At 38.5% G+C, this 13429-nt stretch overlaps 1 protein-coding gene across 1 annotated transcript in view; it reads left to right on the top strand.

Annotated features, from left to right (window-relative positions):
• Positions 1-13429, top strand: part of DNAH14 (dynein axonemal heavy chain 14) — a 221193-nt gene that overhangs the window by 96240 nt on the left and 111524 nt on the right. The window contains exons 31-34 of the mRNA XM_011360885.1: positions 1274-1407; positions 3361-3532; positions 7433-7522; positions 10588-10722. Coding sequence (XP_011359187.1) covers positions 1274-1407; positions 3361-3532; positions 7433-7522; positions 10588-10722 — 531 coding nt within the window. The remainder of the gene's footprint in view (positions 1-1273; positions 1408-3360; positions 3533-7432; positions 7523-10587; positions 10723-13429) is intronic.

Below are 13429 nucleotides of genomic sequence, written 5' to 3'. Positions count from 1 at the left end.
CCCTTAAAGTCGTCCAAGAGGGTTGGAATCACATTCTTCCAAGCTCTTGTTAATGTTGATATTATGACCTCCGCCCATGAATAATGAATGTTCTTAACATCATCTAGAATGAGGAATCCTTTTCAGAAGATGTTCAATTTGCTTTGCCCAGATCCATCAGAGGAATCACAGTCACTGGCATCTGTAACCTTATGAAATTTATTTCTTAAATAATAAGATCTGAAAGTTGAAATTTCTCTTTGATCCATGGGCTGCAGAATGGCTGTGTGTTAGCAGACACGAAAACAATATTGATCTCATTGTCCATCACCACCCAAGCTCTTGGGTGACCAAGTACATTGTCAATGAGCAGTCATATTTAGAAAGGGATTTTTTTTTTTCTGAGCAATAGATCTTAACAGCGGGCTTAATATATTCAGTAAAACATGGTATAGACAGATATGCTGTCATTCAGGCTTCGTTGCTCCATTTATAAAGCACAGGCAGAGTAGATTTAGCATAATTCTTAAGACACTAGGATTTTCAGAATGGCGAATGACCACTGGCTTTAACTTAAAGTCACCAACTGTATTAGCCTCTAACAGAAGAGGTAGCCTGTACTTTGTAGCTTTGAAGCCAGGCATTGACTTCTCTCTAGCTATGAAAGTCCTAGATGGCATTCTCTTCCAATATAAGGCTGCTTAATCTGCATTGAAAATCTGCTGTTTAGTATAGCCGCCTTTATTAATTATCTTGGCTAGATCTTCTGGATAACTTGCTGCAGCTTCTGTATCAGCACTTGCCGCTTCGCCTTGCAATTTAATGTTATGGAGACGGCTTCTTTCCTTAAACCTCATGAACCAACAGCCTGCTAGTTTCAGACCTTTCCTCTGCCGTTTCTTTACCTCTTACGGCCTTCGTAGTATTAAAGAGGGTTAGATCCATGCTCTGGATTAGGCTTTGGCTTAAGGGAATGTGACTGGTTCGATCTTCTGCCCAGACCACACAAGCTTTCTCCACATCAGCAATAAGACTGATTCATAGTCTTATTTGTGTGTTCACTGGAGTAACGGTTTTAATCTCCTTCAAGAACTTCTGCTTTGACTTCACAGCTTGGCTCACTGGAAGAGGCCTAGCTTTCGGCCTAGCTCAGCTTTCGGCACACCTTCCTTGCTAAATTTAATCATTTCTAGCTTTTGATCTAAAGCGATGTGTAACTCTTCCTTTCACGTGAAAACTTAGAGGCCATCGCAGGGTTATTAACTGGTCTAATTTCAATATTGTCGTGTCTCAGGGAACAGGGAGGCCTGAGGAGGGAGAGAGGGGAGAATGGCTGGTCAGCGGAGCAGTCAGAACACACAGCATTTGTCCATCAAGTTCGCCGTCTCGTATGGGTGCCATTCGTGGTGCACCAAAACGATTACAATAGTAACATCAAATGTCACTGATGACCGATCACCATAACAACGATAATAATAATGAAGAAGTTTAAAATATTGCGAGAATTACCAAAATGTGACACAGAGACGTGAAGCGAGGAAATGCTGTTGAAAAAGCCTCGCTCGACGCCGGTTTGTGAAAAACCACAGAATCTGTGAAGCGCAATAGTTGACATTTATCTAGAGCTTTCATTTTTTTACCCTATAGTCTTTTTTTATTATTCTCTCATGTAAAGGAAGATCTGTCTTGGGGGAAAAAAAATGTGAAAAGGGTCAAGGTTACTCCCTAGACCCCCAGCAGTAAAGTCTGGCACCCTTTCCCCCTCGAATGCGGCCCCCTCACTATGACTTCAGGCAGACTCTTGCCATGTCCCTACCAAAACATCTTGAGAAGAGAGACTCAGAGATGCATTCACAGAGAAACGTGAGCCACTGCTGTAATACCGACCCAGTAAGGGTCTCCGATCATTTCAGTGGAGCGATTGTAAGTGTGGGCTTTGAAGTCAGAGAAACCCTACCGAACCCCAGTTCAGACACTCACCAGCCGTGTGACATCGGGCAAATTGTTTAATTTTTCTGAGTTACTCTTCCTACCTCTTAGGTCGTTGAAAGATTAATATAATATAATAACTTAAAGCGTAGCACCTAGTGAAAAATACTCAATAAATGTTAGCTGTTAGCTGTTCTTATTATGGATCAAAGACTTAAAAATCCTCACCATCCTGACGAAGAATTTCAGGCACCAGTGGACAAGAGGAGACGACACTTACAGGGAAATTTGCCTTCCTTCCCAGCTCTAAAATCCTATCATACTTCATGTTGTTACTTTTCTTCCCTTTTGATTACATGTTTAATATATAAAAATATGTACTGAAGTGTTTAATATATGAATTATTGTTATGGGCAATAAATATATTATGTGATAACTTAGTATATCAGGAAGCTTTTGTTATAGTTAACAGAAAACTTAAGTTGGCTTAAGCTTAGAGGGAATTTACTATTTCACCCAATCAGAAAATCCAGAGGCGGGGTAGGGTATGATTACTTAATCAGATATTCTCAGCACTGCAGCCTTCCCTGTACTGGCTTATCTTTAGGCTGGCTTCCTTTTTGATGGCAAGATAGCTTTTAATAATTAGAGCTATCCACACCATTGAAATTGAATCCCGAATGGACAGATCATTTGTCTCCACCAGAATCACCGAGTCCTGGTTGTCACTGGTCCATATGACCCATAACCATAACTGGGGTTATATTCCTTTATATGAGTGTTGGTTATGCCACATTCTTGCTTTCCAAAACTTCCTTCTAACAACTATGCCGCAGACATACAGCCTTGGCAAGTCAGCCACAGTTACCCTAGAATCTGAACCTGAGGCTAATGAAAAAAGAAATGGGGTATACAGAGTCCATTCTGGCAAGGGTGGCATCAGTTACCAGAAATAGGGGCAGTGAGCACTTCTGGCAGCAGCATCGGAGGTACTGGTGCAGCAGGCACTGCTGCCTGGCACTATGGTGGCAGTCAGTCCTCATACGACCAGTTCGGCAGTATAATTTTGGCCATTGTTCCCGGCTGCATAGCCAGCAAGCCTGGTTCTCTGGCCTTCCTGGTGATTTTTAACAAATCGCCATGTTGTTTTTCATTCGATATTAACCTGAATTCATTTCTGTTATTTGCAGCTGAAAAAAACCTTACAGGTGCAACGCGCATCCCTGAATCAGTGGCTGGGGAATGGCATTCCCCAGACTGTCCTAGAAAGTCAGGTCCCATCGCTGGAGCTGGGACCAGATTAACTTCATCCGAACCACAGCTGCTTTGCAGCAAGGGAGAGGAGGCAAGGATATTGGAATAGCCACCTCTGAAAATGAATATTAATGGCCTTAAATGTCAGCAAGGCACACCTGCTAACTTGTTTTTTATGTTTGTTTTCTACCAATAAAGTAACACAAGTGGCAATATCTCTGAAGCCGATGAAACTCTGATCATTATTGAAGCTGTAAGAGAAGCTAGTATACCAAAATTTCTTCCAGAAGATGTTCCAGTTTTTGAAAATATTATAGGAGATGCTTTTCTTGAAGCAACAGTCTCAAAAGTAAATCAAGTTGCCTTGGAGGTAATAAGGACTTTGAAAATTGTCACCAATGATTTAGATGTGGAGGATCAATTACGATAAGAAACTAGATGTGGCTTAAAAAATATTACAGTTCTTTCTGAAATACTCTCTTCGTGTTATAATTTGGGGGATAAAAATACTTGGAGATATGTTTTCCCCTTGGAGGGAAAAAAAAGAGCCTTCACTGCATCCATTGAAAAGAGAATAAACTGTACTTTTCGGCAAGGAAGGCTGTTGTTACATATTTTGTTTCTCAATTTTCTCATCTTTCAACTAGAAATAATGACTGCTCTTCCTACTTTAAAGGGGCACTTTGAAAATCAAATTAGATCAGAGTTGTGGAAAAAGACTTTAAAATGTAAATATTTTGTGATCATTAAAATGACGTATTATAATTGTACAGCCCTGTATTTTTTCTCTTATATCTACAGTCTTACGGTGATTGCTTAGTCCAGGTAGGCTGTCCCCGTCTCTTGTTACTGTGACAGAGCTTCCTGCCACCTGCATTGTACTATGTGGCCACGAGAGTTGCTTTCCTAACACGTGTTTGATCGAGTCCACAAAGCCATTTTTGAATCAGTGTTGTCTGCCGTACAAGAGCCACATTAGTTATCTTGAAGTATAGCGCCTTTCACGGTCTGGCCAGATGAGGTTATGTTTCCGATACATCCCAGCCTTTTTCCTTCCTCCATGCTGTTTTCCACCCGGAATTTCTCTCTGTTTTCTGGCTCTTCCTAGGCCTTGATCAGGTATCAGGCCATTAAACGTATTGATTTCTTTCCCTGGGACCCTACCCATCTTTTAAAATTAACATTTTTTAAAATTTATTTTAGAAACTGTAGTTTAAACAGCTTTATCATTATTTGTTCTTTAAAATTAATGGGTTGTGTGTATAACTTTATACCCGATGAGCACAGAATATATATTATTTTTGAGCACACGTGAAGCAATGAACGACAACGAAAAAGACCATTCATTGGGTTAGGTCGGGAGGTTTGGAAGATTTTTCTCTTGAAGACCATCCAGACCATGAGTTTTATAACTGGGTAGCTCTTCCATGATTCTAGCCTGTTTAGAGTTTATATCTTTTCTACGGTCAATTTTGTAAAACTAGACAGTATTCTCATTTCATTCGAGTTTTAAAATGTGTTAATATGAATTTGAACAAACCACCATCTCATGATTCAGTTTCTTGTTTCTGCGTTCTTTCTCCCAATCATTTCTTATTTTCTTTATTTGGATTTCTCCATTGATTAGATCACTTATAATTTCATCCAGTTTATTATTTTTTCCTTAAAGAACCAGCCTCTTATTTATTTAATCATTTTTAACTCTTTAATATCCATATTAATATTTTTTCATATCTTTCTTTATTCCTCTGGGTTTTGTGTTGTTATTCTTTGTCCAATTATTTAATAAGATGTCTATTTTTTTTTACTAATATAAGTTTATAAGACTACTAAAATTCCTCTAAGCACTGCTTTAGTTATGTCTGCCATAAGTTCAGATGTGTAGAGTTTTCATATGAATTGTTTCCAGAAATTCTATAGTTACTGCTCCCTTTTTTTCCTGAGGATTCCTTTAAGACAGATTGTTCATATGTTTAATTTCCAAGTAAGGGATCTTTGTATTTTCTGATTTTGTTATGAATCTCTATGGCCTTACTGTGTTATGATCAGAGAATATTGTCATCATGTATCCTTAAGAATTCGGATTTTCTGTAGCCTAAGATATAGAATATGTATATTCTATATATGTATATGCGTGTGAATATTCCATATGCACATGAAAAGAAGGTATATTCTCTTATCAACTGCACATACAAGATATAGGGTGCAGTTTATTTCCATTTATTATGACTTTGTTAAGGGGAACACAAGGTGCCGATGGTGAGCCACAGTTCAACGAAATAAATTAAAGAAGTTTATTACTCATAGGTCCTGGAGGAGTTCACGGTGTGTACCCTGAGGAGCCATATGGAGGGTGAAGGCAGTGTGCAGGCAGAGAGAGAGAGAGGCAGGACCTGGGGCGCATGCCTTTATGAGAGTCTGCGGATGGAGCACTTTGGGGCTACCAAGCTAAGGCGGATTGATCAGTCCAAACCAAAAAAGAGCAGGATTTTGGTAAATTCCACAGTGGTCTTATCACAGGAGCTCACAAGGGAAGCCTTGGGAGGCAGGGCAGGCTGCTGATCACAAGGGATATATAGTTCCGGGGGGTATATCCGGAACTACACCAGCATGTTATCCAGGACGTGCACTTGACTGGGGGCTGGTGTCAGTTCAAGGCTCCCTCGGGTTGTTTGGCTGAGCAGAATGGATGCTGAGGCAGCAGGACCAAGGAGTAGCTTAGCTAAACTCTCGACACCACTTTCTCTAGCTCACCGGTTATGTTTTTTAGGTCTCCTTTTAGTCTCCTTTTTATGGTGTTGACTTACTCAGTTTACCTTGGACTTAGAGAAGTAAATTCATGTCTCCTATTAGTATACTTATGTCTACTGTCATGCTTTCTGCTAATAGTTATTACTATGTTGTTTCGTATATAAATATCAGTTATCGATCATTGTGAATTGTATCCTTTTACATGAAGTGTCCTTGTTTTTCTTGTCTACCGTTTTTCGGCTTGAATTCCTCTTTGTCTGTGGAGACTATTACTCCATTTCACATTTCTATTCCAAACAATATCCAGAGTGTGTGGGGCCATTAACTCAGACCAGGGTGAACTGAGAATTCCCGAAACCGTGTCAAACTATGTACATAGTTTGTCATCCAGTTGACTCTAGGGAACATCATGTACAGCCGTAAATACTTAACAATAGGATTATCATTTTATTTCAAAAGGTTCCAGAGTAAGAAATTTGTGAAGACCCTTTGCCAGGTGGGGCGACCCGTCTGAGTATCTCCTCTTTAATTATTCCAATTCCGTTGCTCTGTGCATCCCGTGCTATCCTCATGCCACACCTGTGCGGCTTCCTGCTTGTATGCAGGCAGGTATCAAGGCTTGTGTTAATGGCAGAGAATTCCCAGGCCTCCGCATCTAAAACAGTTAGAAGCGCAGGCCTCAAGTGGGCAGTCTCATAACTCCATTTAAAAGAGGTCGCTTTTCAAAACATTTTCTCAGCCGATTTCCTGCCTTCAGTCAGCCTTGCCACAAGAGCTGCTTTCTTCCCGGCCTGTACACTCCTGCTGAGTTTTCTGTGTCTCCTTCAGCTGCTTCCCTGACCGCCCCACTGTAGGAATGCAAGGCATGCAAGAGGTTGGTGAGAGAAAGGATAAATCGGCTTTTTCCCCGTTGACATAGTTACCAGTTGTATCCACGGTGAAAAAACCACTTTAGGAGGAAGCACGGCTGCCCTTATAATCTCTGTGTTAAAACATTAAGTATCTTTCCAAGCTAGAGCCACTTTCTGGGATGTTTTAATGTATAACCACATCAAGTCTTCCATTTAGTAAATTTTACCTGCCATCTCGGAGTATTTTTAACATTGAAACATTAAGATAATTATTACGAAATTGAAAAACTTCCTTAATGGTGATTAGAATTACACCAAGATGTAGACTCTTTTACATTGCATTTTCTTTAAGTGTAGGATAATTAGACAATTGTATTGGGGTAATAGCTAGTTCTTAAATACATCTTAAAGCATGACTTCTTAAGTGTAGGAAGGATCTAGGAATTTGCTACTGGTGTATTGTATTGTATTTTGAGTGAAAAGTAAGTTTTCATTCTCAGATTGGTGAAATTAAAAATTAAGAACTACTGTCTTAAAGTACAGGATTTGGTACCTAGTTAAGAGAGATTTTGTAGCATTTGGTACCTAGTTAAGAGAGATTTTGTAGGATTACATATCGAGTTTAATTTACGACGCATTTTAAGTTAATGTATTTATTTTTGTTTCAGAAAGCAATATCTATTGCAACACAACATTTGGGCTTACAACAATGGCCGGCTCAGAAAGAGAAAATTATACAGTTTTATGATCAACTTCAGGTAAGCGGAGAATGGCATGTTAGCAATTCTTTGCTCCTGGGTTTTAATAGCTGTGATCAAGGAGGAAAACACAATAATAAAAGAGGCTTTGGTATTTGACACTCACTTTACCTGTCAACAAATTCATCTTTCTCATCTTCTTCTAAGCCCTTAATACGTAACTGTAAAAATATCCTACAAATGCAGTGTGAGGTGTTCCTCATCCTGGTACAGCAGTACCTTCTTTGAATTTCCTGTTTCGAATGAATAGTAAAAACATCAGACTGTGCATTTCCCTAATTACTAGTAAAATTGTACACTCTTTTATATGTTTATCAGCCATTTGTGTTTTCTGTGAATTGCCAGATTATGGAAATGTTCTCGTTTTTCAATTGGGTTGTTTGTCTCTCCTTGAGTAAATGTACAGACTTCATTATGCATTTTTATATTATACTGTTTTAGTGCTTGTATGCATTGCAAATAAAATATCTGAGTCTTGGCTTTTTAGAAATATTTACGGCGTTCACCTGCGCAGGAGACTTTGCTGCGGCAGCAATATTTATTGATCTTTTTATGATTTGTGTTTTCGTGTCCTATTTTTACAAATCCTTTAGAATCTAGATAGTTGAAGTAGAATTAAATTCAAATTCCCTAGGCCCCACTGTGGCATGTGTACCAATCAGGGTGGCCTGAGGCTGTCATTAAAGGAAAGAAAGAAGCTCCATGCCCAGGAATGGTCAGGACTGAATCCCAAATTTTCAAAATAGGGCTATATAATATCCCATCTCTTCCATGCTGAGAATTACCCAGGAAGCAGATGAAAGGAAGTGATCCCTTTTGGGGAACACCTGCATCCAATAACCAAACTTCTTTGGTAAGATGTATAGACAAAGAGAAAAAAAAGGGATATGGAGTCAAATCTTTTACAGTCAATTTTTGAGAAGGCTGTTCCAGTGCCCGATTATACCAGATGCCTATGGATGGTAGAGAGTGTGGAAAGCCCATGAAATAACTTGACCATCAGCTCATTGTTAGGTGACTTGCCCTAAAAGGTTTACCATTGTCAGATTACAAATGGTCTAGATATCGACGCGTGACACAAACTGTTTTCTAGAGACATAATTCTGTTAGGGGATTCGACTGGAACAGGAGTCCCATAACTTGAAGTAATGTCAGTATCAGTGAGGCACCCTGATTGCCCCAAGAGAGCAGATTAAAGATCTGACACAGGATCTGCCAGGAGTATCTGAGGGTCATTCACATCCTGTGCGATGTGGCTCCCCCCACTGCGAGACAGCTGTGTCAACCTCTGTCAGGAGTCGCGAGTCTGGAACGCAGTAGTAGCCCGTGCACCGTAAACACACAGTTCTTTACTTCGTGTGGTCTGTAATGGTGAACGTGTTGCCACACCCAGTATGATGTGGAACCCGGACAGCGATCATGGCAATCTGGGGAGGGCAGGCTCAGTCGGTGGCTTGGTTCTGGGTAATCTCATCGAAGGATGATCCTCAGCATGGGCTTTTGAATGACTCAGTTTGATCAGCAGCCGTAATTAGTTTCCACAGTCACAGCCTCGAAGAGGTTATCTTTAATCTTCGAGTGTGTCTAGCTTTCCAAGTGGCAGCCCCAACAAATAGGCCGTTGGCAAAGCCCAGAGTCACGGTTCTTCCCAGTGAGCAGAGCGAACAAGTCTGCGCTTGGCTCCTCACAGCCGGCTGAGGCTGAACCGCGAGGACCTTTAGGTTTCAGTTTAGCCGAAGCATCAGAAAACCAGACCAAGGCATCGAGGGGAATCTTTCTGAACTAAGGGCTGCACTGAGCCAGCAGCTCTGCTTTAGGACGTGAAGTGAGCGCTAAGATTGCTCCCAGAGGGATAGCTGCCACTCTTTCGTGTAAAGCCATCTCGCCACTGAAGCCAGGTTAGCTATGTCCTTGAATATACAATTTCCATTTGACAAGCAGGGCTTTTGGACCCCTCTCACCTTGACAGTTATAGAATAGGACTATTAGACATTTATTTCTCACAGTTTTGGAGGCTGGGAAGTCCAAGATCAAAGTGCTGGCAGAGTTGGTTCCTGGCGAAAGCCCTCTTCCTGGCTTTTTGACAGCTACTTTCTCACTGTGTCTTCACAGAGCAGAGAGAGAGCGAGCTCTGATCCTTCTTCCTCTTCTCGTAAGGACACCACTCCCATCATGCGGCCCTGCCCTCGTGACCCCATCTAAAACCTAATTACCTTCCAAAGGCCCCACCTCCCATATCATCACATTGCTTCAACATTTGCATTTGGGTGGTGGGCGGGGACAGTGGGCCAAGCGTTCAGTTCGGAACACCAAGGTACTGCAATTGTGGTCGGGATGGAAAGAAGGTAGAATCAAGCAAAAGTTTTGTACCAGATGAGATGAAAACAGGCAAGTTTTCTACTTTGTATGATTGGTATATAGTGGTTTTATTAACTAGATTAGAGGCACAAGAGAAGGAACAAGTACGAAACGAACATACGGATTAGATGACGTTGACTTTGGAAATGTGAGACATCCCGATGAAAATATATAGCAGACCATTGAAATTTCACTCTGGCACTTAGAACCAAAGACTGAGAAAAAAGTATCCATTAGAGAGTCATTAGAATTCAGATGTAGTTCAAGATATTTAGATTGATGAGATCAGATAGGGACAATGGAAGAGAGAGGGACAAAGATGACTCAGGGAAGGCTGACATGGAAAGGACAATCAGAACGCGAAAGAGAGAAAAAACGTCTACGAGGAAAGCCCCGAAGGATGTTATTACAGAAGCCAGTTGTAGAGAAAGGTACAAGACATAAGGAGAATTGGAAAGCGAGATAAATCGTTAAATATCAAGAATTGGAAATTATTCTTTGAACTTTAAAATTAGGAGATTTCTGGCAATTTTAACATTAGCCTAGTCCATAAAAACAGCACAGATTACAACTGACTGAACAATAATCCGAAAGAATGATCTGTAGGTATAGATAGAGATGTATTTGTAAATAAGAACCTTCAAGCTCAGCTTAGCTGAACCATTAGAAAGCCAGAATTAAACTGTATGTCTGTAATTTTCTTTTAGGCTTGTGTTGGTGTGATGTTAGTGGGCCCAACAGGTGGAGGAAAGACAACAGTAAGAAGAATTTTAGAGAAAGCATTAATACTATTACCAAGTGAAACTTTGTCATCAGTTGCAGAAAGGCAATCCATTTCACAGGTAAATGTTCTCTTCAACAAAATGTTCCTCCATTGGTTGAGATCTTATTTTCTACTTAAGTTACATTTTATGTTCTCTTTATATAAGTGTGTTCTTTACTTATTAAATTTATTGCTAGGAATTGTGGAGTTAGGAATCATTGTCGTGAATAAGATTTTTTTTATTATTTAAACCTCAAACTGGTAATTGCTAGTGTTAAATGAAACTATTGACTTGTGTGTTTATTTTGCATTTAGTCACCTCATTTAATGGACTGGTTAATCACTTGAATCGTCTTCAAATTAATATAATTTTGTCCCTTTTCTAATATTTATATAACTTATATTCTGATTGCACTGATTAACCCTCCAAGACAATGTTCACTGTAACATCTTGTTTCTTACTTTATCTGGAATGCAATTAATATTTCAGCATTGAATATGATGTTTGCTTTTGGTCTCTGATAAGTATTTTTTATCATATGTTGGAAATTTCCTTTTATTCTTATTATACTTTGGTTTTTGATTTCTAGAATTTATGAAATTATTTTTGGCATATATTTTTTATGTTTTAATTGGTTAAGGTGCTAACCTATGTCGATAGATTTCCTGTGTAAAATTGTCCTTGAATTCCTAGAATAAATCTTACTTTTTCATGATATATTTTCATTCAGTATGAAGTTAGGCTTCAATACATAGTATGTACTTCAGCTATCTTATTTAAAGATTCATTGATGGCAATATTTTCATTCCAAAAGTCTTAGAAAGTCAGGTTCCAAGTGATGTGGACTTCTTTTCAGTTAGCGTGCAATATCGTGCTTCAAATCATTTGTGTGGCAGTACATAATCCTTTATTGTTTTCTAAATTCTCCTTATCGACAGATCTTAATTACTTCTTAAGCAAATAGAATTAATAGAGATGAATTATCACAGCAATAAAATAATAACTAATATTGATGTTGTACTAAATATGGGCCAAATACGGGCTAAAGCACTTTTACTTGAATTACCTCATTTAAACCTAAAAACAGCCCTGTGGGCAGAAATTTGTTTTATTAAAAGAAGTTTTTTAAAGTTACAAAAGAAGTATGTATAATTATGATAAACTTGGAAAATGTGAAAATGTAAAAAAGTATAATCACTTAGAATAACTAAGTATATTGCTGTATTGATTATTTTTCCTACACTATATATACTTGGAAATAATCGAGGTAGTACTGTGTATAAATGATCTCAATTTTCCTAATGCTAGCATTTTCATTTGATATTATATGCTGAGAGTTAACCCCACGTCATTAAAAACTTCTCACAATATCATTCCAATGACTGCATTCTACACGTATAACTATACTATAATTTATTTAATGATTCTCTCATGTTTAATAATTTTAAATTTAGGGTTTTTTAAAAAACATAATTATAAGAAAAGCGTCTAGGCTGGTGGCAGGACCTTAGATAATAAACTTGTTTTGATCTTCCTTAGTTCACGACTTTTTTTTAACTTGTCTATTCAAGACCTTCTCTGTTTTAGTTTAGTTCAGTTTAGTTTATCTCCTAATCATCACTTCCTTTTCCTCCTATCATAGGAGCCCTCTCTGGATGTTTTTACTAGATGCCCTTATATATGTGTGTCTATCCTTCAAAAATGTCTACCTAGAAATGGGATTGGATTGTGGTAGGGAATAATTTTGCCACATACTGAAAGGTGAAATTCACATATCATATCATTAACCAGTTTAAGGTGTACAAATCGGCGACAGTTAGTACCTCCGTAATGTTGTGCAATCATCCCCTACCCACCAAGAAATCATTCCCTATTACCTGATCTCTTCATTTTCTGGAAACTACCGAGTGGCTTTTTGTCTCTGTGGATTCGCCTATCTAGGATATTTCACGTAAAAGGAATTATACAATATGTGACATCTTATATCTGGCTGCTTTCACTTAGCATATGCTTTTGAGATTTATTCCAGTTATAGCATTTCATTTTATTGCTGAATAATATTTCATTGTATGGAATATTTATCCATTCATCACAATTTGTTTATCTGTTTATCCCTTGATGGATATTTGGGTTGTTCCCACCTTTTAGATATTATGAATAATGCCACTCACTATACACATTTGTTTACAAGTTTTTGTGCAGACGTATGTTTTCTTTTCTCTTGGATATATACCTAGGAGTGGAATTGCTAGGTCATGTGGTAATTCTTTGTGTAACTTTATGAGGAAGCACCAAACTCTTCTCCACAGCAGCTGCGCCATTTTAAATTACCACAAGCAATGTATGAGGCTTCCTATTTCTCCACGTACTCACCGACGCTTACTTGTTTTTTTCTATTCTAGTAAGTGTGAGTGGTATTTCATAGTGGTTTTAATTTGCATTTCCTTAATGACTGATGGATGCTAATACTTTTTCATGTGTTTATTGGCCGTTCATGTGTATATCTTCTTTGGAGAAAAATCTATTCACATCTTTTGTCCATATTTAAACTGGATTGTTTGTCTTTTTGTTGTAGAGTTGGAAGAGTTTTTTTGTATCCATTCTGGATATAAAACCCTTGTTAGATATATGATTTGCAAGTATTTTCTCCTATTCCGTGAGTTGTCTTTTTACTTTCTTGATAATGTCCTTTGATGCATCAAGGTTGTTCATTTTTTTGAAGTCCAGTTTATTTACTTTTTCTTTTGTTATTATGCTTTTGGTGTTAAATCTAAGAATCCATTGA

Source organism: Pteropus vampyrus, unplaced genomic scaffold (assembly GCF_000151845.1).
Source record: "Pteropus vampyrus isolate Shadow unplaced genomic scaffold, Pvam_2.0 Scaffold60, whole genome shotgun sequence".
Lineage (NCBI taxonomy): Eukaryota > Metazoa > Chordata > Mammalia > Chiroptera > Pteropodidae > Pteropus > Pteropus vampyrus.
Note: the sequence above shows the minus strand (reverse complement) of the source record. Positions and strands in the feature narration are given on the sequence as shown.